General features: G+C 39.3%; 1 protein-coding gene across 2 annotated transcripts in view; it reads right to left on the reverse strand.

The window, feature by feature from the left end:
- Positions 1-182: 182 nt before the first annotated feature.
- Positions 183-24,830, reverse strand: part of LOC144689825 (apoptosis-stimulating of p53 protein 2-like) — a 96,083-nt gene continuing 71,435 nt past the window's right edge. For both annotated transcript variants that reach the window (XM_078557233.1, XM_078557232.1), the window contains exons 12-18: positions 23,786-24,221; positions 18,413-19,230; positions 16,134-16,271; positions 14,811-14,944; positions 11,674-11,840; positions 6,811-7,010; positions 183-6,266 (exon numbers count right to left, since the gene is read on the reverse strand). In XM_078557233.1, coding sequence (XP_078413359.1) covers positions 6,225-6,266; positions 6,811-7,010; positions 11,674-11,840; positions 14,811-14,944; positions 16,134-16,271; positions 18,413-19,230; positions 23,786-24,221 — 1,935 coding nt within the window. In that variant the 3' untranslated portion in view covers positions 183-6,224. The remainder of the gene's footprint in view (positions 6,267-6,810; positions 7,011-11,673; positions 11,841-14,810; positions 14,945-16,133; positions 16,272-18,412; positions 19,231-23,785; positions 24,222-24,830) is intronic.

Here is a 24,830-nt window from a genome sequence, read left to right on the forward strand (position 1 = left end):
GTCCAAAAAGAACCCAATGGCATTGTAATGGCCAACTGAGCAGGATGCCCACAGGGAATTTTTGCCTCCTTATAGCATCTTTTACAACTTCATCTTAGTCATTTTAAATGAACTACTTAATACAGCCAGTAGCATCAGTTTATCTTGAAAAAGGAAATAAAAACACACTTTGTATTCATTGCTGGGGTTTAAAGATTTTAATACCAGATAACTAAAGTTGTACAATTCAGTAAAATGGTTAGTAATTGGATACAGAATTGTAACTTGATGTTACTAGCTTTCTTTTAAACCCTCATTGACTACTATGAGGTATTTTTAAACATTTTATAGCAGAAACACCAAAATACAAATAAATACATATAGTAAAAGATACCAGTTGCTGTGAGATGCACACATTCTACATCAACAGTGTTTAATGAAGTGTTATGTGACACTGTTGTCTGTATTAAAGGAGCAATGCTATTGATGGGAAACACGTTTGCAAATTGCAGAATTTGAAATTACAGAATACACAAACAAAAGAACTACTAACATATATTGCCATAAAGTCTCATCACTAACCCTTATGCAAGCACCCCATTTTCCCAATGGAGTCTGTAATGTTGTTTAAAAGGAGAAGATAATTAGTTAAAAGTTATCCATACTTGTTTTCTTTAAGGAAGGTGCCATATTTCTCTCTTCAGATAAATCTAAACTCTTTTGTAGAGTTCAGAGTCTTATTAGTACAGAGTGTGGCATGGAAGTGTAATCAAGCTACTTTTTCTTTGCTGAAGAGCCATCATTATGGGTAAAGCATGAGCTCGCTTTTAAGATTCTGTGGGAAGGTGAGAGAAGACTTGCGGACAGAAAGACCTCCCATGGAATGGAAAGTTTTTCTGTCTCAAACCCATTTCAGGTGTTTTATATAGGTTTCTACTTCAACCATTAAATTCTTCAAATATACAAGAAAAATTCAAACACTCAATCAGGTGTACCTTTTCTTCGTCACATGCAGAAGCAAGGTTTTGTGTAAATTCAGGGATGTCAAGCACAGAAAAGGCAAGGACTCAACTTTGAAAACACCATGCCACCTTCTCCTTTAAAACAAAATTAGCAAAACGTAGTGACAGAAACGATCAAAGAAGCACCATCTACCATAACTTAAGGGTTGAAGTTGTCAGTTTACACATACAAGGTGTCTCAGTGCCTCAAGTACTGCACACCTTTGCTCAAACGATACAGCAAAAAAGAACACACTAAGCCAGTGTACTTTAACCTTGACAACATGGAAAGAAATTCAGCCTTCAAAATATACAGCCCCTTTTCAATTCACACATATGCAAAAATAATTTTTTCTGTACATTTCTACTAAACATTACAAAATGAAGCTAGAGAAGTGTACAAAACCAAATGTTCAACTCACTATATTCTTGGAATACAATAAAGATTGTTTTTCTATTTTAATTCTGATGCTGAAATGTTACTATAATTAGAGTCAATATTTAAAAGGATATAAAAATATGTTGATAGCCAAACATTAATGATTTCAAGTTCCAAAATAAATGTGTATTGTATGAAAGGTCATTGAAGTTCTATTTACCTCATAACAGTGGCCATAGAATTACATGGTAGAATGAATTATAATCAGGCTTTGGTAGTGGTCATTGGTCAAGAACAACCCTTCAGGGTACAACACTTTTTAAAAACAAATCCACAAACTAACAAGGCTTCATAATTCTTCAAAATGAATACATTTTTGAGATAAATTTCAGTTCCAGGATTTACAATATGTATTCCTGTTCACCTCAGCAGATTTCTTTCCATATAGAACATTTAAAAATGCACAATTATACTACAGTAACTTCAATTATATAAATGTGCTGCTAGAACTGCATACTGGCAATGGTAAAAGATTGTGGTGTGAAAATGGAAAACAAATCTATTTGTTTTTCCCTAAAGGAGCAAAAAAATCAATTTCATAAAATTTATTCTATTAACTGAGTACTAAATTACTAATTCTGGCCTCATGAGTATTCCCTATTTTTAACTGCTGCACCGTGAGTGGCTGTGTCTCAGTTGCCTGTGCTCTAAGCTTTACTATAACTCTGTTTCTTCACCTTGCTTTCTTCCTTAAAGATGCTCCTTAAACCTTACCTCTTTGACTAAAGAGGTTTGTTTTGGTCATCTGACTTAATGGCCTGGATCTTCCATGAAGTGGCAATCATCATTGGATTGCCACTTCACTCGAACTTTCCAATGCCCTGACAGTGCTCCGCATTTCTGGTTGGGTCTTCAGAGCCTGGCTTCTTCAGGAATGCAGAGCACACAGTCCCATTGTCGCATGGGGGGACAGGGGACAAGCCAGCCTTTTTATGGCTCTAGCTGCCGTAAGGAAAGTTTAAATGTTCAGTGTGAATGTTAGGGAATGGGTGAGTGGATGAATTGAGTGAATTCGCACAGTGGATAGGTGGGTGGTCAGAAGGGGGTCAGTTCTGTAGTTACCAAGGAGTTAGACCAGGACTTTTCTGCCTAACATTTCTTGAGTATGTCCGAAGTCTCTGACTCTAACTCAGAGACAGAGGGTCCTGGGGAACTGCCCATTAGAACTTCAAACTTTCTGGGCAATTCTCACGTAGGTCAGCATGTCGGTGCTTCTACAGTGTCTTGACACGCATTTTGGGTCATAAGGTCAGTCTTTGACAATCTGAAGACCAGAAGGTCTGGGTTGATATCTCGTTATGTAGCCCAGTGTCATATTTTGTTTTATAATGCTCCTGTGAAGCATCTCGGGACATTTTATCATGTTAAAGGCGCTATATAAGTTGTTGTTGTTACAGCTAATCATTATCAGTATTAGACTTTTTTTTTAAAAGGATCAGGAAATGAGTGTAATGCAAGTGCTGCACATGCTACGGGCAAGGATGGCAAAATCCAATCAAAAAATCCTGCATCTATTTCAAACATTAAAGGATAGAAATTGGTACAAGTTATTCCTATCTTTTGGCATAATAAAGGCACAAAACTTATCAATTTAGTCTAAGTCCAATCTGTGCAGGCATTGGTCCCTCCCTTATTTTAGACAGCCCTAGCCCCTTGAAAACATGTTAATGTAGGGACCTAATGTGTTTAGAAGGACCACTTTTCAAAATTAGTTCTTAATGAATGGGTTAGGTATTGAATATAACATGCTCAGGATTCTGCAGGCAGCCAACTAAAAGTAAGTTTAAGAAAAATTAAATAAAATCTTTCCTGTGGAGCCAAAATGAGCTGGAGTGCTTTCCCCAACTACACAGTTGTTATCCCTTCGTCACACCCAGCTCATTGACTGCTCCTTCTTTCCTCCCAGGTCTTACCTGAGGGTTACTGCCAGCAAAGGAGGCAGCACAATAATGTTTCGCTCCATCAGGTGTGTTCCTGTGAAGGTGCAACCAGCATCAGCAGCTCACACAACTATTCAGCTGGGGCCTGAAGGCCAGTTTCCTTTCAATCCTTGGACCTCTTGATTAAGGGGCATACTGGATCCACAAATGGGCCTAGGCTAACTTCTACCCTGAAGATTACAGCTATTAAATAATATTTTCTGTTCTGTAGACATGTCTTGCAAACAGCACAAAGTTAACAAATGTCAGCTATCACTTATCCATAATCTGTGCTCAACTTCTCAATAGTTTAACAGCACCCACCTAAATGGCCAATATATTTCATGACTGTCCAACCCACTAAAAATATCCTTGCAGATGGGTAGTTCCAAACCAGCATCCTTCAGCCAGAGAAATCTATCAAAGTGGAAACACTGAGACCACCAGATTCAAATCTTGGAATTGCTAAAAATATTAAAGTGGACAGGTACAAAAAAAAATTATATGTCTAATGGAATATGATACTTTATCACAAGGGGGCTGAAAATCAATGGGGTTGAAGTTATACTGCAGTGTATACATAAGGTTCTAGTTAGACCAAATCTCAAGTACAACGTTCCTTTCTGGACACTGCAACTCAGGAAAGGATTAAATTATGAGGGCAGATTGCACAAACTAGGCTTTATTTCTTAAATGTAGGATGATTAAGGGGTGATCTGATCAAGGTGTTTAGAATTAAACGATTTGATAGATAGAAACGTTTGCAAAGGGAACCCAGAACAAAGGACATAACCTTAAAATTAGAGTTAGTCCATTCAGGGGTGGTGCAGGAAGGGCTCCCTCACACATACTGGTGGGAATCTGCAACTTTCTCTCCCGCAAAAGGCTTTTGAGGCTAGGTCAGTTGAACATTTTGAAACGAGATTCATGGATTTTTTATAGGTAAAGGTATGAATGGATATGGAACCAAAGTAGGTAAATGGAGTTGAGATACAAATCAACCATGGTCTAACTGAATGACATATACAGTAATAGGCTTGAGGGACTGAATGCATACTCCTGTTTCTATGTAAACTACATCAAGGTTTAGATATTTGAGGTAACCTTTTTTAAGATGAGAATTTTCTACCATTTATTTTTCCACATATTGTACCCGGCAGTACAATTACTATAAATAAATGTTATTTTCTGCTGTTTTCACATATTCTTTCCATTACAAGACAGTACTTCACCTTTGTATTTTGAAATGAAAAATACAAAATGATGCTTTTTATTTTTAATGGTGCAAGAAAAATCTGAGCTGCAAAACCTGGAGCTTTTATTCATCCACAGCTAACAGCACTCAACCTCCTAGTTGACACAACAACCAACATGGTTAAAAACTGGAGGTTTATACCTGAATAATTTTAATTATTATTTATCATTAGGCAAGAAAGATGGAAAGTGGTAAACTAATCAATGTGTGAGGAGTCTACAGCAAACACAGAGGTATGGGGCAATTTCCAACTCAAATCACAAACACTTTTTGTGCAATGTTTAATAAGTCTTACAGAAACAGAGTTAAACAGCTAACAACCCAGAACTCTGAAAACAGGGAAACAAAAGCCATTTGAACCATAATGGCATGAATATTTTCTTCACAAACTTTTCATAGGCTACGAGGGGAAATAAACGCTCAATATTAAATGAAAACTGCTAAATGCTTAGGAATAATTCTTAAATGCATTAATATACAAGATGCTTTAGTTTTACCGTGCTAAATCGGCAGCTAAATATTTTTCAGTGACAAAAAGGAAAACTGAAGTAAAATGAATTTAAAACTAAATGTCGAATTACAACATAAATACTTTGGACTGCAAATTATTACAAAGCATATTTCAAAAGGCTACATTTCATTTTAACCCTTTCAACAACTCATTGGGTTTCCTGAAAAGTTCAAAATACTACTAGCTGCGCTCATCATAGTCAAATACAAATTAATATGTAGAAATCAAATTAGAAATTAAATTCTTCATTAAAAGAAGCAGGTTTAATATAGTCTGTGACACAAACAGGTTTAAAGAAGATAAATTGTAGTGTCATCCTCAAAAATACTGCTATGTTTAACTTGTGTCAGATTAAGTTAGTGAAAGTGTTAAAAAAAAAAGCATTGATATAGTTCAACTATACCTAACTTCCAAAACTTTGGATCCATGTTTTGGAATGTGCAATACAATAGTTACAAGAGAAAGAGAAAGATGCCCAGATGAAAATCATTGTCGTTTAGTTACTAGAAATGGTTACAAACTAAGCCAAGGGCATTAACGCTTCAACTTTCTATTGTCCTACATGGAACTATTAATGCAAGGGTCCAATTCTTTGCTGACTGAGCATCTCATTTCAGTCTCTTCAAAAAGTTCATCGTAAAACTGAGCTGGTTTTATTATTCATACCATCAAATGGCCTAACAGTTCCTGGGTATAGTTTAGCACCCTTCCAAAGATAACAATTGTAATACAAATACTGTGCTTAAACAAAAAGCGGAAGAGGGGAAACAAAAGAAGCCAACGGATTTTGTGCCAAACCATCTGTGCTTTTATCTATGTTAAGGCCCTTAATAGGTTCTAAATCTACATCAATAAGTCCTTTAAAATGCACTGAAATAAACAGTCCATTGTCAAAAAACCTTCAGTTCACCATTTGTGTTAGGTGATCATTAACACTGAACGACAAAAATCACTCACTTCATTACAGAAGCATTCATTGTGTCCATTGAATTTTCCTTCATTTAAGCTTGGAGACCACTATTTTATTGCAGACATTCTGTTGGATTTGAATTGGTACAGCTACCTTTAAAAATGTATAAAGGTTTATAGTCTTTATCTGTAGTGTTTTCACATAAGTACTTTATGCCAGACTTCGCTGTCTTGGTTTAATCCTTGGATAAAGCTGTAAAGTAGAGAGCAAATTGTGAGCTTTGGATTGCAGAAGGCTATGATAATTAAAGGTCAACTTTCAGAGAGTTCCCCTAATTGTATATTGCCTAATGTGGTACTGAGCCATATGGAACAGTTTTAACTCCACACAGCAGCATTGGAAACGCCATAGCTGGCCCATGTCCCTGGGCTGATTTTGAAGGCTCATGGAACAATGATCAGCAAGTGCCACTAGCTTCAGGAAGGATAAAGAAAGAAAACTAAAGGAAGAAGTACTTTCACAAGCTTAATTTCAATCCCAATTTTGGTACGTACATCTTCAGGTCACCCACAGCTAATTAATACCCAAGTGCATTGGGGGGGAAATTCACTTTCTCAGAAAATAAAAGTAGGGAGCAATTATATGTTCTGCACAATAGGTTTCTTTAAATAGAAACCACTGATGTCCACGGCTACCTCTAGTTCTCATAAGCTATTTTGTTTCTTCCTAACCATTTCATTAGTAAATTAGCAATACCACAAAATACAACTGGTCATTATTCTCTCAAAAAACCTACCCCAAGTAAGTTGCGTGGTACATATCCTTCCCCATCGTTTAGCCGTGCCCACCACCACTCAATCTCAGCCTCATCTTCTCGTCGGATGATTGACATACAATCACCTTCCTTAAACGATAACTCATCCTCAGTTTGAGATTCGTAATCCCACAGGGCATATACCACCCCTCTGTTCATTATACCCATTTTCTCTTGCACACCTGAAAGAAGAAGCAAACATCCATTTCAGCAGTTTTCCATCTCTACCTGAAATTAGTCCAAGCCATCTTGTGGGATTAATTTGACAGGAAACACTTCACAGGTTTACAAATAGTAGTTTGGTAGTACAGGGTTTCAGTATTGCTGAAGAAAGGGGCATGTCTAAGCTTTTTTTCAGTGCCAGTGTGATGCTAGGTATGTAGGCCATATATCCCAAAGACTGGTGGATCGTATCAAACAGCACGTCCCAGTTCGCAATGGACAGGGTACAGACTGTACCCAACCAGCCCGTGCTTGCAAAACTCAAAACAGTGTCCAACATCAGATGTGATTCCGCAATTGAACAACATTTGCTCAATAATCCTCAGTATGCTAAGAATTAAGCTGACAACCAATTTAAGATTGTCAATCAGGCTCAAAGTGTGGCACATTTGCTTGTACTGGAAGCTACATATATTAATAAACAGCGGTCCTGTTCCTTGCCGACAGAAAGAACAAGTACACACATCGTGCCGATTTCAGCAAAACAAAATAAGTGACAGTCATTCGTTGAATCATTCCTCAGGGCAATGCCTTGACAAATTAGGGTCAAGCTGCCTGGTTTAAATTTCAAACAATGCTTGGCAGTTAACTGTCAGTCACCATCACTGGTCTATTCTCCATGTCAACGCCACTTGCCAACCAATCAGCACTCTCTTCACATACAGTATAAATTGTTGTTTTCCCCTTATATTGGTATTCTTGCGAGATGTCCTGATAAGTGCAAGACAAAAAGCTTAGACATGTCTCTTCTTTCAGCAATACTTCATAGGTTTATGTTGTGTGTGGATTTCAACTGGATACCCTAAGGGAAAGCAGTTCACAGATTAAGTCCATTGCCAAACACTTTTGCTGGATTATTGGAATTAAATAATGAGGCTTCCAAAATGCAGACAGCCAACATACAGTCAGACAAAATCAGAATACACTGTATCTGCTTCTAGTGTTATGGGATAGGACAAGAAATGAAAAAGTTACTGGCACACTGGCCAGGGAACAATGGCTGTTTCAGAATAGGCAGGCCTGAGTTACACCTGATATTGGGCCACAATTACATGAGACTGGCGAGCTCACACTCTGCTTGTTGTTCCCAGGCAACTTCCTGGTTAAAATTTCAATTTTAGGCTGCTGCATCACTGGCAGTAGCCCCTAGGTTAGGTATTAGGAGAGGGGAGGGAGGCAATCAGAAGAAGAGGAAAGGCAGGGGCCCCTAACTGCTTTTGACACTCAGGTGTAGCCTGTAGGAGCGTTCATGCTCCTTCCAGTTCCACATTTATTGTGCAGCAACACTTGGGCAATGAGCCTCTGCAACAAGTGGCTCTCCGTCTGCACAAAAATGCCAGCTGCCGAGTCTGGAAGTCTCACCCCTGACCTCAGCCTCTTCCATTTTCACAGTGCTGGGTGGAATGGGGCAACATTCTAAATTGTGCATCTGTGGTTCACTGAGGCAGCTGCCCACAGAAATTACTAACTGCCTCCACTCATGTGTGATTTGGTGAGGGTGGTGTCTGAAACCTAGGTCTGCAGTTCAGCCCTGGTAGGAGCAGTTCTGAATCTTGTGGATTTCTATGGATAGCCAGGGTAACCCTTTGGAGGGGTAAGGTACCCCTTTGGATCCAGTCCCGGGACACCTTTGGGAGAAGTAAGGCACCCTTTGGGAGAAGTATGGCACCCTTTCCGATTGTTAAAAGTAGACATGATGTGCATAAATTCACTGGAATTGTCAAAGCTGTTGACAAACTATCAAAACTCTCAAACTGTCAAAGCTGTCAAGGGATTTAACTCTGCTGAGATTTATATTTTTTAAAATGTGGAGTTTTTAAAAAAGTGCTTGCTATTTCACTATGTTGACTTAAGCCTGAAGGCTAGCACTATAGGATCTGTGCTGCATGACTGATTTTATAGCTTAACAGACACCCCAATGTGATAATGTTAAGTAAACAGTTTGAGTGGCAGCTCCAAGTAGTTACAGAATAGAAATATTTGTTTCATAAGAGATTGGTTGAAGGAATCAATGAGTGTTTTTTTTAAATAGTGACGTCAATGGACCCATAACTTTATGTCAGCATGGCTCCTGAGGTTTGCCCATGGTGGATACTAGGTGAGTTGGCATGGAGGTGGTAAGGGCAAAGGGTGCTGGGTGGAGGAATATGAGTTGGCACTAAGTTGCCGTGGGTCTATAAAGGGACATAGGGTTGCATGGAGGGTGTGAGGGGGCAAGGGGGTGTGGCTGTGGAGCATGAGGTGGCATAGGTTGCCATGGATGAGGCATGGGGAATGTATGGGGGTGAAAGGAGTGAGTGCTGTTTATTTGTTTTATTCATCTTTTGAATAACATCAACAAAGTGTCAGGGCACCAAGACAGGCCTTTCAGCCAGTCCGCCTCCACACCCAGTAACCGCCGCACTTGTTCCAGAGGCGACAGACCTGACTTCTAATCCAGCCTGCACACCCCCTCCTGACCATCTGGGCCTCTTTACCGGAGTCGGGTTTGCAGAGCCGGGGAAAGTCCTGACTATGTGCACCCAACCCGGGAGCGAAAAACCAGGCCTCAGTATCAGAGTGCCAGCTGTGAGAGTTAAAACAAACAAGTTGGCTTGACACAGACTAACAATAAAGTTTAAGTCACTGATTTTTTTAAGGTTTGTGCAGTCCTTTACCAATTGCAAATTCTTGAATCTAGTCCACCCAACATTTAGCGACTATTCCCTCTGTAAAACATGCGGTGCTGATTCAGTAAACGAAGCCGACATATAATCAGGACATTTCAGTAAATAAGATTCTCAACTTCCAATGTGGATAACTGATTGAAATATTTAATTTAAGGAAAAAAATCAATAAAATGTTGTAACCACACTGTTTGAAAAAAAAAATCATTATCCCACTTAGGACTCAAAATGATTACCTTGGAATTAACAGTTATCTACCAAATGAGCTACTTGGGCTGTGTAGAAACTCCATGCACAAAGTCTTAACACACTGGATCTAGCTTAAGGGACAGCACTCACATGATCTCATCGAGATTGCAATCCCATCGCAGATAGGGAGCTGTGATAAATTGTTGCCAGCAAATTACATTTTCCTGTGTGCTACAGAGCTAGATTGAAATGCTACAGTAGAACTCCAATTATAATGTCACTTGGTGGTCTTTTTGACAACATACACACATGCACATATTGAATTGCAACATTGGAATTCCCACGGGAAATGCTTACATTGTGGGTTCCAATGCAATGTGAAGCTACATTAGTATTTCTATTTGGTTGATCCAAACTGCTGCTGCTGATTGGAAAGGCATCAGGAGCAATTGTGCATGTGCCGATAGTAGCAGTGTGGGCTCCTGACGCCCTTCTGGTCAGCAGCAGGAGTTAAGTGTTTTTGTTTCAAAAAGCTTCTCATTTTGGCGATGGCTACCAATGGTCCTTTTCAGTTAAATCATATGTTGAAAAACATTTTCCTGAACGCAATGTGCCAAATGCTTTCAGGCACACTTTTGGCATGTAATGAGAGTGTACCTCGCCCATCATGAAATGTCCATTTTGTGCCTGAAAAATGGATGATTTCTAGGAAACTCTTGTCAGCCAATAGACAGATAGATCAGACAATCCAAAGTGTTCTTGTACAACGCTCATTAGTTTCCTGAATTATAATGAACCCTGGTAATGCTCCTTTTTCAGTCAAAAATACAGTTAATATACGTTAATGTGGGAAATGAAAGAATAATTTGCACTGATATAACATCTTTGGCCTAGGGAATGTACTCAAGGTGCTCAACAATGGGAAAACAAACGCCAAGCAGAAGCAGAACAGTTAGAATAGCTGACTGAAATTGTGGTCAAATGATTGGTTAAGAACAATGGAGTGTAAAATGTGGAGGTGCTATGGGAAGGACGGCCGGGTAGCTGAGCCAGAACAGCTGAAAGCTGTCACCAATGGAGGGTGTGGGATGCACAGAAAATCAAAGCCTGGGATGGATGGCTGGAGAGATACAAGATATAAAGGGGAAGATCATGGTGGTACTTGTAAATAGGATAAGGATTCTGTATTCAATATTTTAGGCAGAAAGTTTGCATGAAAGATTTGAATGGAATTGGAGATGGTGAAGAACGGAGCTTGGGAAACTAGTGAAGTCATTCTAAAAGCAACTAAACGATGGAGAACGGCTTTCGTAAGAGTGAAGTAAAGGCAAAAGGCCGCCAACATTAGAGGTAGAAATAGGCAATTTTAGTGTTGGATAAGACATGGACTGAGTAGAGCAAGCCACCAATGTGGTCACACACCATCTGGTTCAGCCTCACACTAACAGAGTGGTGATTACAAGAGATATGAATACCTTACTGGAGATTGTACAGGTATCACCATTTTGAGACTGTATGCACTTTTCTAAAGTACAGTAGACCTTCAATGACTTTGTGTAATGACAACAAAGTGGAATTGATACATTCTTAATGCTTACATTTAAGTCACGTATGAGTCCTGGTTTTCACATTTCAGTCTGTATGAATACAAAATGCTAAGAAACTCCACATCAAATATTATTTATACAAACATTAAAACAGCATTTCAGGGCATTGGTATTTTAATGCCATGTGCAAGTAATATTCCACCAAATACCATAGCACGTACCATACAGAAATTGTGAGCACTGGATATAGCCCTCCTCCATCTCCTCGCATTTATCGGCAGCAGTCTGCAGGTCACTGTAGGTTGTCGCAAACACTGCTGCCCCAGATTCAACTAGGAACTTGCAAACTTGCACATTATTACAGGATGCTGCACAATGCAAAGGAGTCCTAAAAAAGGAAAACAAAATGCTGGTGATATTTAGTTAATAAAAAGGTGTTTAAAGACTCTCACTTTTCTTCGCATGCCTTTGCTCCAACTTAAAGGGTATTAAGATAAGAGAAGGTCTTTCAGTTATGTTCATGATACCTATCAGGTGACACACATCCAATTACTCCTGATCACAGAATCATAGAAATTATACAGCACAGAGGGCCCATTGTGTCTGCACTGGCTCTTTGGTAGTGCTATCCAATTAATCTCACTCTCTTGCATTTGTCCCCATAGCCCTGTAAAAAATGTTTTCTAATTTCTTTTTGAATGTTATGATTGAATCTACTTCCACCACCCTGCAATGGAATCCAGGTCATAACCTGCTTTGCAAAAATATGTTTCCTCATGTCACCTTTGGATCTTTTGCCAATTGCTTCAAAGCTATTAATGATTTTGAACCTATCAAATCTCCTCTTGACCTTCTCTGCTCTAAGGAGGACAATCCCAGTTTCTCCAGTCTCTCCACTTAAATATCGTGGTGTCTGCAAACTTTGAAATCAGGCCCTGTATACCCAAGATCAGGTCTTTCAAGATATATCAAAAAGAACAGTGGTCCCAATACCAACCCCTGGGAAACAATATTTTATACTTCCCTCCAGTCTGAAACACATCAGTACACCACTACCCTATGCTTTCTATCCCTTCGCCAATTTTATATCATGGTGCTACTGGATCTTTAATCCCAGGGTTTAATTTGCTAACAAATCTAATGTGGCACTTCCAAAACCTGTTTTAAAAGTCCATACGCACCATGTCAACCACACGACTCTGATTAACCTGCTGTTACTTCAAAGAACTCTATCAAGTTAGTCAAACATGATTTGCCTTTAACAAAGCTGTGCTGGCTTTCACTGACAACCCATACTTTACCAAATGCCAATTAATTTTGTCCTGGATTGCCTGAAAGATTCCTCACCATTGATGTTAGGCTAAATGGCTTGTAGCTAGCTGGGTTTTTCCCCTCCCCATTTTTGAACAGCGGTGTAACATTTGCAATCCTCACCATCCCCACATCCGAGGAGGACTGGAAAATTGTGGCTACAGCTCCTGCAATTTCCACCCTTGCATCCTTCAGCAACCTAGGATGGATCCCATTCGAATGTTTCTACTTTGAGGACTATCAATCTTTAAAATACCTTTCATTTGCACAGTATTGCAACTGTCTCCTCCTTTACTGTTCATTGGCAACATCCTCTTCTCTAGTGAAGACAGATGCAAAGCATTCATTTAGTACTTCAGCTATGCCCGCTGCCTCCACAAGTGATCTCTTCTTAGGTTCCAAATCGCCCCACCCTTCCTTTAAATACCTTTTTAACATTTATGCATTTTATAAGAGACTTTTGGGCTCCCCTTTCTGTTAGCCACTAATCTATTCTCATACACTATCTTTGTTCCTTTTATTCTCCCTTTTGGATGTCCTCTCCACCTCCTACATTCAGCTTGGTAAAATCCTTGCTAGAATCCTGAGTTCCTTATTGTGAGTGATACGAGAGGAGTTCAGGGATAGGCAATCTCTTAAACCCAAACACAAGGTAAAACTCATTCTGTCAGATTAACCAAAAATTTTGCCAAACTAGAATATGAGATTTCTTATTTTATCCTAATTTGAATATTTGGCTCATCAATAATTTTAATGAATGCAGATACATATATACATCTGTGATCTTTGATCAAAAGTACAAGGACAAGGTAGATAATTGTGGCACTGTGAAAAATTAACATAGAGCATGGAAACTTGAAAATGCTAGTTAAGGGTGATTCAGTAATTAACAGTGGAACAGTGAAGCAAAGGGTAACAAGTTGCTAGCTTTGTGACATCTGAATAACTCTGTTTCAATAGCAAACTTGCCCTAGTTTTCAGCTGGACCACCAGTTGAAGTAATGTGCTTGGAAGAGCACTCATCCTTGCAAAGGACAAAATAGCAAGAACACTGGAACACCTAAGGACACTTGGGACATAGCTGAATCACGGAATGGTGTTTTCCCAAAGACAAAAAAGTGAAAGTCACTGAAGTAAAGGATTCAGGATTGAGAATTTTCGATTTTTTCTGAGAATCAAAACTTACCTTGTTAAAAAATGTGCAGCATTTTAATAGGACATACTGAAGATGGCCTTAAGTACAGTAGTTAGATTACATTTAAGGAGTATTAAAGGCTTGTTTAATTTCTTCATTCAATTTTGATTGACAGTGCTCATGCAGAGGAACAAATCCAAAATAATCAAGAACAAGTTTTGAATCCCTGAGCTAGATCAACTTATGAGTATCAGTGCTTAGGCCTCTATACATCAAACCACCAAACTCAACTTTTTTTTAAAATGGAGAATTGTTTAACGTTAAAGAGAGGAAGAAAGGGAGTTTTTGCCAGCATTACATTTTTTCCTCACTAAATTGTTTAGTGTATAAAAATATTGATTTATTGCTTAAGTATGTTTTTTCACAATGACCAGGTATTCACAAATCTATCAGAAGATAGCTTTATTATCAATCAGGGAGAAAATAAAAAAGATATGCAATGTTTTAGTTTAGTGAAACTGGCCATCAATCCCATCCATGCAGCAAGACCATCTGTTTATGATGGTCAATTTTTATCAATTGCTACCATAAATTAATGAGATTTGTGCAGCATACTGAAAGGTGATTTAAATCACATGCAATACTTAAAAGAACTATTCAGCCAAGTGTATATTTCATTAACAATGTTCCACAGGATTTTCTTGGAACATTGCCAATTGTTTAAGAATTTAATATAATTATGTTAAGGTGTTTTGAGTACATTGCAAAAAAAGAATTTTTAAAAAAAAAATGCTTCCCAACAACACAAAGAATATGCAACACTGTTTTTGTACAGAAGTTGCCATTACCGCCTTTGGAATTAAGTAACAAGGTAACTAAATAAGCTTCAATCATATTTATTTTACAGCTTACCATCCATCACTATCCGCTGCATTAACATTCACTCCAAACTGTACTAAGAACTTCACAATTTCTGTATGACCTGCACAGACAGCATTATGTAGGGCTGTAATTCCTTCATCATTTGGTTGACTAGGATCCTCCACCTATACAAAGAACAGCAAATTACAAACAAAAATGGATTTTTAAATTGATTTTTAAACCAAACATGAAAGCAAACTGATAAGTTGTATAGTCATATTCCTTAAAAACAAATCCAGTGTTCCCATTTTACATACACAACATTTAGAATGATTTCCAACACTATTCAGCCACAATCATGGAAATCTGCATTTTTCCAGATACAGCATTCTTGAAATAAATTGGAAAAAAAAATTCAATAGTCAGGTAGTATCAATACACTTGCCAACTGAGCTCTTTATTAGGATGCTTTGAATTTAACAGCCAACTCACTTTAGAAAACCAATTCAGAAAAATGAGCATTTAGTCCGGGTTTGCTCCAAAAAAGAGAGCAATTATTTAATTCCTTTCTGGATTGGACTGCCCACAGTGCTCCTTGTCCTGTCAAGCAGGTGCTGCAGATTTGCATGCAAACAACACATGGTAGCAAACCATCAAGCACAGTAGATAAACATTGGCCAACATTGGGCTGGGTTTTTCTAGCCCTCTGGGGCGAGTTGGGAGGACCATAAAATGGTGAGGGAAGGTGAGGTGGAGTGTCCTGCTGCCATGCCTTTTTGCCAGTAGCGGGGAAACGAAGGACCTTCTACATAGGGTCAGCTAAGCAACTTTAAGTGGCCAAATGAGGGCCTCTTCCTGCCGCTGCTGGGACTTTAACAGTGTCAGGTGGGCTCTCCACAGGGTGGAGTGACCACCACAGAACCCTGGCAGCCTCCCTGCTGTCTAAGGGGACCCTCCTATTCAGGCACTCTTTGGGCCAAGGAGGAAACCACATGGCAATGATGCTGCCTGCGCTCAACAACACCACCCTCCACCCCTCCGCACTTAACATCCTTCCATGGCATTCTCTTCTTCCAGGTGCAGTCGCGGCAGTGACCACCGCTCCTGGTGGCTCTGCTGAGACTGCTGCCTTCTGGTTGGTCAGCAGCTCAACAGCAACTAATTAATTGCCTAACTCCCATAAAACACCGGCCGTGGGTCCCAGGATCGCCCCCTGGCTTTTCAGCCCATGATCCCCACCTTGAGAATAAAATTCAGCCCATTTTCTTGATTGTATTTCAACGTGTCCCCAAGTCCAGTAAATCTAGATACTGATGTAGGAAACAAAGATTTGCACCTATTGTATATCAAGTTACATTGAAGGTACTAACATACCTCATAAATGATGCGCTGGACTAAATCAAATTCACCTTCCAAAGAAGAATCAAGTAATAGTGCTACAGGATTAAACTTCACTCTCATTCCATGACCTATGCGTTCTGAGCCGAGCTTTTTCAGGTTTGTTCTCTTTCCCTAAAACCAATAAAAATGAAATAAATATTGAGACATGAACTAAGCAATAGATTATACTGCTGCTAGAAATGGACTAGCACAGTACATAATTTTGTCACTAGGCAATATCAGATAGGACAAATATGAGTCATTAGGGAGCCTACATGTGTTGACAAGTGATACCTATTCAGTGATCACTGTTGGAAGCAAGTGTGGAAGAGGTGGGCATATGACTGGGTTTGAATGTGATGTTGTCATATAATACTGTCACTCTATATCTCTGTTAACAACAAATTGCATTTATATAATGCCTTTAATGTAGTAAACGTAGTAAAACATGCAAAGGTGCTTCACGGGCGTGTGATCAAACAATTTTGTCAATATGAATAATGGTATAAAGCAGGGTTGGTCAGTGCCCCTGAAACCATATTCTAGCAATGACTCAAAGCCTTCGGCAGAGGTGGTGATTGCAACAAGAAAATACCCCAAGAAAGTTATCAGTGTACTCATATGCCTCTGAAAATCCTTAAAGGTATCAATACCAGGTTGAAAAAGCAGTGGACCTTGGATCAGTTATGTTTCCTTTTTGCTACTATTTTGGAAGGATAAGGCAGCAGGTGCTTGGGAACACCACCACCTGCAAGCTCCCTCCCCCGCCCCCCCAAAGTCACACACCATCATGACTTGGACCTATATCGCCAGTCCTAGATTGTCACTGGATCAAAATCTTGAAGCGTGCTTTCTAACAGCACTGTGGGTGTGCCTACATCAAGTAGATTGCAGCAGTTCAGGAAGGGAGCTCACTACCACCTTCTCAAAGGTAATGAGGGATGGGCAATCAGTGATGCTCACGTCTCATTTAAGAATTTTAAAAAATGGTACCTGGGACGGGATAATGTACCAAGTATATTTTCAAATTTATAAAATTATCTGCTTTCTAAAGTATGCTTTTGGTAGGGAGTAAGCATTCTTTGTACTAGTGTCAAAAGAATCAGTGGAAATAATGTGCAGGTCTAATACCATAACTTACCAAACACGAAATGCTAACAAAAAATCAATTTGAAATGTTTTTAGAGACTCATTCTCTAAGATATATTACTTCTATGTTGTATATTATGCTATTTAATTCCAATTGTAATTTCATCTTGTCAGCTGTCAAATTCTATTACCTATTCATTATGGCAGATAAGGGAGATTCCACTATATAATGCCTCTATGTCAGTGATACCTTAGCTCTTTTGGACGAAGGAGATAGTAGAGAGATCAAGTAGCAACAATGAAAAAAACAATCAAGTAAACTCCAACATGTTATGAAACATGGGTCAAATAACAATGGAGGAAATTTATTACTCAGTTTAAATATCAACGGTTGTACAAAAGGGCTGAAAAACTGTCAACCTTAAGGTAACTTTGGAACACGGCTCTATTAAAACATTAGTGTGCTTCAGTGATCAAATTAGAACAGAAGGACTTAATAAAATTTACACCAGCAAAGAACGCTCTGTATATTGGTCTAAAGTCTAGTCCGCGCAAACAAGTGCAATTCAACTCAGTAATATTTGTAAAATGACAGGGTTACCCACGGTTTTGTCAAAATGACATTTATTTTTGTTCTATCGCTATAGAGTGCTAAAACTTTGACTAATATAGAACATTCTTTCAAAGGAAAGTAAGTACAATCCCAGTACCATTACTTTTCAAACTAAATAAAAAATAGATCATTGGGTAAAAATGATAAAGTATAGCAATGCTGCCAACATCTGAATGCCAAAGGAAGACTTGCTAAAGGATCAATTCAATTAAATCCGCTTGCTAATACATATATACATATATTAGGGTCCAAGTAAGTCCAAAATATGTCCATTTTGATTCATTTTAAGAACATAAGAAAAGGAGTAGGCCAAATGGCCTGTCAAGCCTGCTCCACCATCCAATACGAACATTTTGAACTGTTAAGCATGTTTTCAGGAAACTGAATAGCACTTGGTGGTAACTGGAGATAAGTTAATTCTGGTTGGAAATGTTTAAATTAGAAATAACGTAAATAAAGCATTGTTGCCAAACAAATTGCATATCCATATAAATCATTTGCGCAAACCCAAAAGAAGTCAATTAATGATTTCAAGTTTCCAACTAAAATCTTAAAAGTATGTATTACTCACAGGCGGTAGGACAGTATGTCCAGTAATTTCAGGTGGACGCATGTTAAAGCTATCATCTCCTATATTCTCATGTTCACCAGTAACAGGGTATGGAGGAGGTGGGTAAGGGGGATATTCTTCTGCTAATTCTTCTGGAGAGAGTGCGCTTTCCTGACTCTGTTGCTCTTCCACAGAAGGTAAAACAGGAGAAGTTAGAGTCTGTCCCTCCAGAACAGGAGCAGGGCCACATGGAGAAGATGAAACAAGTTCTTCAGCACCTGGTGCCTCAGTTTCCTTCTTGAGAACTGGTTCCAGCTGATCTGGAGTGACATCTGTTGTAGTTGTCATATCTTCCTCCAGTTTAACACTGAGATCTGCGCTTTCATCTATAGCGTTCTCTTCTGTAGATGAAAGAGCAGGTTGCTTTGGTTGATAGAACGGCATTGGACTAGCCGTCTCCATGGCAGCCAGTGTTGTGCGCTGATATAGCAGCTTCTGAATATTGGGTCCATTTGGTCCCTCTGGCTCCGTAATAGAGCTACGCTTCTTCAGTGGCCTCGGAGCATTGGACAGTTTTTTTCTTAATGCTTCCAAGTCAGCATCGCTCTGATTTCGGTACGGATTGTACATAAAAGGCAGGAGCTTGGTGGGGCTCAGTGGTCGTGGAATGCGTTCAGTCTCCGAGTGGTCTGCTGGAGATGCTGCATTATCAGTCTCAGAATCAGGACAGTCTGGTTTATCTTGGCTCTTTGAATACATACTACTAATTTCCTGGTCAGTTGGATGCTGGTTGTTTGTGTAATTCTGCGAGGATCCAGGAATTATTGGTTTGCCATACACTGCAATTAACAAAGTGTGGAACTCAAATACAGATACAGGTAAAGTTTGAACATTTATTTGAATGAGCAATTTTTACCGAATCACTATTTACTTGTGAATTTTCCCCTTAAATTTCACATATATACCAGCTGGTTAGTCAAGAAGCAGCGAGACAAAAATCCCTTCCTTGATTTTGCCAATTATCCAATCTTACCATGATGCCTGCTTATCTTTTAGTATACAGCTGAAACAGCTGTCTTTTCTCTTTCCAGATTCTGGATGACCTGCACCATTTCTATCATTTGCTATTTTTATATGGATATAAAAATATAGCATAGCTTCACTATAACAAACTCTGTTCATGCCGAATCCCGGTTTCAATATCCCAATGGCAATACTCAATATTTTTCCAATGTAAATCAGCCCTATTACAACAAACACTTAAGGAGGGTTGACCCAGACCAAAATGGATACAATGATGGAATCTGGGCTGAGGATATTTGTAAGATTACTCATCATTGTGCGAATCACACCTGATGTTTGCACCCGTTGCCCAGTAAGGCAGCCTACCATCTGTACACAAACTGCAAAGATTCAATGAAATTGTGGCAGCAACGGCAATGAGGAAACTAGTATGAGGCAAATACAGTCAGGCAATATGTGTGCTAGATGGTCTATAAGAAATTGCAGTCCAAAGAAGGAGATGTTGTCTGTTAGAGAAGAATGTGGGACACTGGGAATTTTAAAAATAACATGATAAAATGAATTTCAAGAAAACCAAGCCCCTATTTGAGCAATGAGTGATCATAACATTATTAAATTAGTGGCATTGAGTTGGGAGAGGATGAGGAAAGAGCTAGTGACAAGGAAGTGGGAGGCACAGAGGCAGTTATTCCTTCACTGGAACTGACAATCTTTTTGGGCTGGTAAACAAGATAGAAATAGTGTGCATGGAAGAAAGTAGGGATCATATGAAGCAATCTACACTGTGTAGTTTTATAACAGAATAAAATGATGTTCAATTCAATAGGTTGTTTAGTTTATCTGATGCAGCAGAAAGTTCAAAATCCAACTATAGTAAATACCCTGATATAATCAATATTTCTACCAGTTCTGGAGGGAGCCAATTTTGTTAAGTTAAACTGTATTCATTTTTATTAAAGCTGTACATTTTGCACAGTATACTCCTAGTCTCAGAGTTCTTGAAGCTTTAAAATCTATCAATCAAATAGATAATTTTTCTGCGACTTTCGGGATTTTGTGAAAACCCGTTGGAAAATCACCTGTTCAAGCTCTAATTTAACAAAATGATTTAGCGGCAGTAGACTAAACTTTGTAGTTCCATTCTACAGAAAAGGCTTCTTTCATAATATATTTCCCAAAAATCCCATCAGGATACTAACTCTGGCCTTACATTATACTGCTGTGCATGAGAACATTTCACTTCTTCCAAGGCAGGTTACACAAAAAAAAACACTTTTAAAAAAAAATTACTTTCATGGTATATCTAATAGTGACTATGATTTGTACCTGTGTGACAGTGTAGGGTGTACAAAAGGCTGAGGTCTTTGAAACTTTGAAGTCTGAAATAGACTTGAGGCAGGGGGTCAAAGAGTGCAAAGAGTGCAAGGCTACAAGGTTGGAAAAATTGCAGATATAGGGCAGAACAGGGCAAGGGAAAGATTAGAGATATTTCAAATTCAATGCATTGAGGGTCAGGGAACCAACCTGTCAGCGAGATGAATCAGGAATGACACAGGACATTATAAGGACAGTTGAGTTTTGGAAAAGATCCTTCATCTTTAATAAATTTGATAACAATTGGATATGAAGGTTTTAGGCAGTCTCATTCCGTCTGACAAAACAGTTGGGGAGGGGAATTAAATCAGTGACAAGTGTATAGAGTTAATCAAAAATGGTCTTCCCAATGTTTAGCTGGAGGAAATTTTGACTCATTCTGAACTTGACATTGGAAATGCAGTCTGACATCACAGAGCCAGTCATGGTGGCGGGGAGGGGGAGGTTGAAGAGAAGTATTGGTGCTAAGTTCTAGCTGTCCATCGGCATAACATGTGGAAGCTGACCTGATGTTGATGAAGATCAGACAAGGAAGAGGAGGGAGCCAAGTATGGATCTTTGGTGATCTCTGAAAGTGATGGATTCAGAAGAGAAACTACCATGGAAGAGTTGCTCATTGACTTCAATAGGTGGAAAGTAGCGGTGTCATGAGAGGGCAGTTACCATGGAGGTGGGCCATAGTGGAGAGTGGTATGGTTGACCATATTGAGGACTGTGGTGAGGTCAAAGAGAACAAGAACAGAAATGTACCATAGCCAGTTAGATAAGATGCCATTTGTGATTTGGTGCTGAGTGCAGACGTTTGACCAAAGGGATTCAAACAGGGGTCTTTAGAGAGATGGCCACGGAGCCAGGTGGTAACACCACATTCTAGAATCATAGAATGGAAAGGAAGGTTAGAGGAGGCTGCTTTACATTTGGTTTCAAACATCACGAGCAGCCTACCGTGTCATTTGCTCTATCACTTCCATTTAATCTCCTAACATTAAAAGAATTGCCAAAAGGGCATCAAAAGGAAACTTTGGATTTTCACCCACCTTAACATTTCCACAATTTAAACTAGGCCGACATCATATAAGAGGAAGATAAAAGCAAAAAATTGCGGATGCTGGAAATCCAAAACAAAAATAAAAATACCTGGAAAAACTCAGCAGGTCTGGCAGCATCTGTGGAGAGGAACACATTTAACGTTTCGAGTCCATATGACTCTTCAACAGGACTAAGTAAAAATAGAAAAGAGGTGAAATATAAGCTGGTTTAAGGGGGATGGTGGGACAGGTAGAGCTGGATAGAAGGCCAGTGATAGGTGGAGATAGCCAAAAGATGTCATAGACAAAAGGACAATGAGGTGTTGAAGGTGGTGATATTATCTAAGGAATGTGCTAATTAAGGGTAGAAAGCAGGACAAGCAAGGGACAGATAGCCCTAGTGGGGGTGGGGTGGGGTGGGGTGAAGGGAAGGGATCGAAATAGGCTAAAAGGTAGAGATAAAACAATGGATGGAAATACATTTAAAAATAATGGAAATAGGTGGGAAAAGAAAAATCTATATAAATTATTGGGGGGAAAAAAAGGGGGATCAGGAAGGGGGTGGGGATGGAGGAGAGAGTTCACGGTCTAAAATTGTTGAACTCAATATTCAGTCCGGAAGGTTGTAAAGTGCCTAGTCGCAAGATGAGGTGCTGTTCCTCCAGTTTGTGTTGAGCTTCACTGGAACATTGCAGCAGACCAAGGACGGACATGTGGGCATGAGAACAGGGTGGTGTGTTCAAATGGCAAGTGACGGAGTTCTGGGTCATGCTTGCGGTCCACAAACATAACCCAGAACTCCCTGTCACTTGCCATTTCAACACTCCACCCTGCTCTCATGCCCACATGTCCGTCCTTGGCCTGCTGCATTGTTCCAGTGAAGCTCAACGCAAACTGGAGGAACAGCACCTCATCTTCCGACTAGGCACTTTACAGCCTTCTGGACTGAATATTGAGTTCAACAATTTTAGATCATGAACTCTCTCCTCCTTCCACACCACCTTTCCGATCCCCCTTTTTTTCCCCAATAATTTATATACATTTTTCTTTTCCCACCTATTTCCATTATTTTTAAATGTATTTCCATCCATTGTTTTATCTCTACCTTTTAGCCTATTTCGATCCCTTCCCTTCACCCCACCCCACCCCTACTAGGGCTATCTGTACCTTGCTTGTCCTGCTTTCTACCCTTAATTAGCACATCCCTTAGATAATATCACCACCTTCAACACCTCATTGTCCTTTTGTCTATGACATCTTTTGGCTCTCTCCACCTATCACTGGCCCTCTATCCAGCTCTACCTGTCCCACCCCCCCTCCCTTAAACCAGCTTATATTTCACCTCTTCTCTATTTTAACTTAGTTCTGTTGAAGAGTCATACGGACTCAAAACGTTAACTGTGTTCCTCTCCGCAGATGCTGCCAGACCTGCTGAGTTTTCCAGGTATTTTTATTTTTGTTTCATATAAAAGGAACATTGCTTGCCTTATCTCATTAGCATCAAAGGAGTCATCATCTAGAAGATGAATGTAAAAGTGAGCACACATTTGTTTAAGGATTCCTCTCTTTTGGGGAGATTTCCAGCTAAGTATTAAAATTTCTTTGGAGCAGGAAAATTAAGTGTAAAAACTCAGTTATTAGACATCAGCTACAACAAGTGCTGGCACACAATGTCAAGAAGGAATAACACTATCTTACCAATCAGAAAGCATCAATCCACAGTATTGACCATTAGTGAGTATGGAAACACAAAACTACAAATCTCCTGGGGCAAAAATTAATAATTTTACATATCTCCACAAGTTTAGATTGAAAAAAAAAACAACTTTGGGAATGGGAGAAGGGGAAGAGTACTTGCCTTTGTGCCCTATATCACACATCAGATTAGATAGGGATGATCAGACACCAAGATCCAAAAACTCAATTCAAAACAGCCAACCGCTCTCAAGTTAAATGAATGCTGACTTACCGCTTGTGAATTGTGGCCGCGTCTGTACTCTGGTCAGGGCACTCTGAACCGCCTGTTGGAAGTTTTTGCCAGGTGCCTGTTGTTGTGTGTACATTGTGTAAATAGAGCTAGCAGCCACTGTCTCTGGTTTTTTCAGGGGTTGGGATGGAGGTTCCTTAGATGGTTGTGGAGTGAAAGGTCGAACAGTAGCTGCAGGAGGCGCCTCTGGAGAAGGATGAAGTTGCACATTTGAAGCACAATGCTGTGGTCCTGCAGTTTGGGTTGGCTTCAGTTTATTGACTATTGTTCCTACAGTCCCAGTTAACTTTTGTGGGCTGTATTCTGGCTTGTTCTCTCCTGCAGAAGCTAGACTAGATGGTCCAAAATAAGGTAAGGAAATCTGTTTGGGTTTGGAAGGGACAGGGGGCGGTACTTTAACCACATTCTTGTTACCAGTCTGAAAGTCAAGATTGAAGAAAGTTAGTTTAAATGAAAATAGAACTTAAAAAGTTTTGATAAATGAGGGTCTGCATTTAATATTTCCATTGAGCTTAGAAATTTTTCATTTTTAAAAACAAACCATTTTTCTCTTCACAAATTAGCTACCATCTTTGTGCCACAAAAATCTTCTCCTTGGCCACTGATCCCAGCCCCCACCTGTTCACCTGTTCTTGTGGTGCAATCTTCGATACAGTGTTTTCTTTTTCCTCAACCAAGGGTTCCTCTCAGAATCACAGAATTGTTACAACAAAAGGTTGAACCAGGCTACCTGAAACCATGGGGTCTCGGTTAGCCTTTCCTCATATTCACCCAATGTAAAAACTACATAGAAGATCATAAATCTGCATTTCTGCCCCTATCTCAAATCTTCTACAGCTGGAACCCTTATATATGTCTGACCCATTGCCATACTAAATGACTTCAATTGGTCTCCCATCCAGCTTGATCAAATCTTTGTATCCCATCAACATTATGTACTACTTACCACCCCTGTTCTGACTCACTTACACTGGTTCTGACTATCTCAAATCCACGTGTTTAAAATCCCTAGCCTTTTCTTTAAATC

Source organism: Cetorhinus maximus, chromosome 14, assembly GCF_964194155.1.
Source record: "Cetorhinus maximus chromosome 14, sCetMax3.hap1.1, whole genome shotgun sequence".
Classification (NCBI taxonomy): Eukaryota; Metazoa; Chordata; class Chondrichthyes; order Lamniformes; family Cetorhinidae; genus Cetorhinus; species Cetorhinus maximus.